The sequence below is a fragment of the Argiope bruennichi genome, chromosome 8 (assembly GCF_947563725.1).
Source record: "Argiope bruennichi chromosome 8, qqArgBrue1.1, whole genome shotgun sequence".
In the NCBI taxonomy this organism is placed as follows: Eukaryota; Metazoa; Arthropoda; class Arachnida; order Araneae; family Araneidae; genus Argiope; species Argiope bruennichi.
In genome coordinates this window covers 127,250,409-127,253,788 of record NC_079158.1, presented here as the reverse complement: position 1 = coordinate 127,253,788, position 3,380 = coordinate 127,250,409, and the positions used below count along the sequence as shown (strand labels likewise).

The 3,380-nt window shown below is 37.8% G+C and overlaps 1 protein-coding gene across 1 annotated transcript; it reads right to left on the bottom strand.

Annotated features, from left to right (window-relative positions):
- LOC129980769 (uncharacterized) lies at positions 1–2,220 on the bottom strand. The gene has a single exon (XM_056091154.1). It carries the CDS (start codon positions 2,218–2,220, stop codon positions 1–3), a length of 2,220 nt encoding a protein of 739 aa, XP_055947129.1.
- Positions 2,221–3,380: the final 1,160 nt, after the last annotated feature.

Below are 3,380 nucleotides of genomic sequence, written 5' to 3'. Positions count from 1 at the left end.
TTAATACGTTCTTTTTTCGGAGTTTACAACGTCGAAATCCGGCATAGTTTCCGAAACAGGCCAATCTTCTATAGGCATTCTCAGCCAATTTGGACCATTCCACCAAAGGGATTTCACAAGTTCCTCTGCATTGGAACCTCGTGATGGAAGGTCAGCTGGGTTTAATGTTCCACTTATGTGCCTCCAGTCTTCAGGATTAGTGAGTTTACGGATTTCCAGTACCCTGTTGTAAACGAACGTGGCCCAATTCTCATTTCTTTTGATCCAATACAAAGCATTCATAGAGTCAGACCAGTAGAAGATTGGTATGTTCTCAAGTCCAAGTTCGGATATGGTTGCGTTTGCCAATCTATCCCCAATAGTGCAGGCCAAAAGTTCTAGGCGTGGAATAGAGATCTTTTTCAAAGGAACAACTCTATTTCTAGCTTGTATTAACTGGCACGACGTATTATCAGCAGATTCAGCTCTCAAGAAGATACATGAGGCGTAGGCACTCTGACTTGCGTCACAAAAAACATGGATGGAAAATCTGGAATCTTCTGCAAAGCCCTCACGTATACATCTTGGTATTTTAAGATCATTCAATTTCGGTAACTTCATCTTCCAGCGTTCGAATCTTTCAGTTATCAGCAGAGGGAGTTCAGCATCCCAGGACAGCCCCAATTTCCAGCATTCCTGCAACCAAGATTTGGGCTCTAGAGTCACTGGACAAGAAAATCCTATCGGATCAACGATTCGATGAACGGTTGACAGGATTTTTCTTTTTGTAATAGGTCCTTTATCTTCTTTCATCAAACTTTTCAAATCTAGAGATATAGTGTCCTTTGGTAAATTCCACAGAAGCCCAAGAACTGGAACCTTTCGGTCTTCTTGCCTTTCTTCAGTTTTGTCTTCAGTAGGAGAATGCTCCCACCCTCGAAGTTCAAACTTGGCAGTAGATAATAGTGCTTGCGATTCCGAAATAAATCTAGCGAGTTCTTCTTTTTTGTTGACGCTGAAAACACAATTATCAACGTAGAAGGACTTCATAAGTTGCTGGGCTGTTTCCTTGAGATGATCTGGGGCGTTTTTTAAATGAAGTTCTAATGTAGCTCCTAGAAGGAAAGGACTGGAGGAGATTCCGAACACAACTCTTTTGTGCTGCAGGATCTTGGTATTTCCGTCTTTTCTTCTATCCTTCCATAAAAGTCTGAGATATGGTCTATCTCGTTCTTGTAATCCAATTTGCAGAAAGGCCTTCTTGATGTCAGATATCACTCCATATTTTCCAACACGAAAGCGATTTATGAGAGATGGAATGAGTTCTACAAGATTTGGTCCCTTTTCGAGGCAGTCATTAATAGAAGGTATATTATTTTCTTTAGCTGAACCATCAAAAACGGGTCGAACTTTGGTCGTCGAAATCTCCTTGAAGACAGGATGGTGAGGTAAGAAATGCTGTCCTTCTTTGATTTCTTGCATAGGATCAACTTCTTCAATAATACCCTCACTCTGCCAATCCTGAAAAACATCATCATAATCGGCCAGCTTTTCGGCACGTTCTAAGGCTTTAATACAACTGTTAAGTCTTCTTTCAGCTATTTTTCTGCCATCAGGAAGAGGTGGATGATCATGTATCCACGGTAGACTGACAATGTAGCGCCTCTCGTTATCTCGTATTACACTGCGTTCGAAATGCTCCTTAGCCGCTTCTTCTAGTTCTTTTCTACTTTGAGTTTCCGCAGGGTCATTGATATTCAATGTATCAAGCCTCCAAAGATCGGATATATTTACGTCGTTGACAAGTAGCGACATTAGCGTGCTGGAACTATTATTTTTATTAATTCCTGATCTTCCAATAACTGTCCACCCTAACTTGGTGTTCATAGCAATTAGATCAGGCGAAAGGTTTTTAATTTCTCCTGTAAATAATCTGGCTGCCGTATCTGCCCCTAATAATATGTGAATCTCCTTGGGATCGTTTTCATACAAACAAAGATTTTCATCTAAGCAAATATCACTAACAAATATACTCAATTGTTTTACTTCTTCGATATTTTTAGGATCTAATTTGGGAAGAGAAGTGCAAATTTTATTCTGATCCATTACTTCTACATTACAACAGAAATTATTTTCTGTATTACGCAATTTAATGGAATACATCTCGTGGTTTTCCCGCCTTTTCAGTCCTCCGAAAAGTCCATGAGTCACCGTTTGTTCTCCAAGACACTTCAATTTCATTACATCCGCTACGTATTTGCTGACATACGACCTCTAGCTCCCGGGGTCAATGATAGATCTAACATAGTGTTTTAAATCATTATTTTCGATGCTAACAATTAAAGTCTGCAGATAAACCTCCCTGGAACATAAATTATTCGCCAACGCGAAATTTTCATTTAAAAGATTATTCTCATCCTTACTTTCATTAAAATGGGTATTATTTTTCGGAACAGAATTATCTTGATTGCATAATATGGATAAATGTTTTTTACCACAGAGAGTACAAACTATTTTTGACCTACAAAATTTAGCAACATGAAATTGCTTTGCACAAATAAAACACGCAGCTTTTTTAGACAGTATACGTTTCCGTTCTTCCAAACTTAAAGTACGTACGTATTCACAATCAACCATATCGTGAAATTTATTGCAGAATAAGCATTCCGGTGTTTTTATTTTTACTTCAGAACTAATCAATTCTGAACTGCTAAATCCTTGCAGTTGAACATCTAGGATTATTTATTTTTCCGCTCTATGAGTCATAACGCAACGGGAGAAATTAATACTTTTCTTTTTTCGAACTCACGGGAGAAGCATACATTAACGATTGTTCTTTTGCTTTCAGCTGAAGAGACAGGAAGTAGAGCAATTCATCTATTTCATATTTATCCGATTTCATGTTTTTATTATATTTTAAAACGAGATCGGGGGGAAGGCATTTTAACAGGATTGGGCAAAGTAGGTTTTCGTAGGTTTCCTTCAAAACATTAAGAGATTCAAGAGATCGGATTTCTGTCTGTATATTATCAAACATTTTTCTGAATGATACAATATCATCTGAGTTCTTTAATGGGCAGATACGCAGTAAACTATTCAAATGGGTATTAATGAGAACATCTGATCTTCCGAAGCGTTCTTTAAGTAATTTTATGGCGATTTCGTAATTTTTTGTTGTTAACGCAAATCCTATGGTACTAAGCGCAGAACCACCTAGGTGTGCTTTTAAGTAATTAAATTTACTGACTTCACTTAATGAATCATTTTCATGTACGGCTGATTCAGAGGAGTTCCAAAATGAAAGCCATAAACTTGATTGCCCGTAGAATTTAGATATCGCAAGTTTTGGTAATTTAATGTTCGATGATTCTTTATAACAGGAACTTGGAGCATTCAAAGAA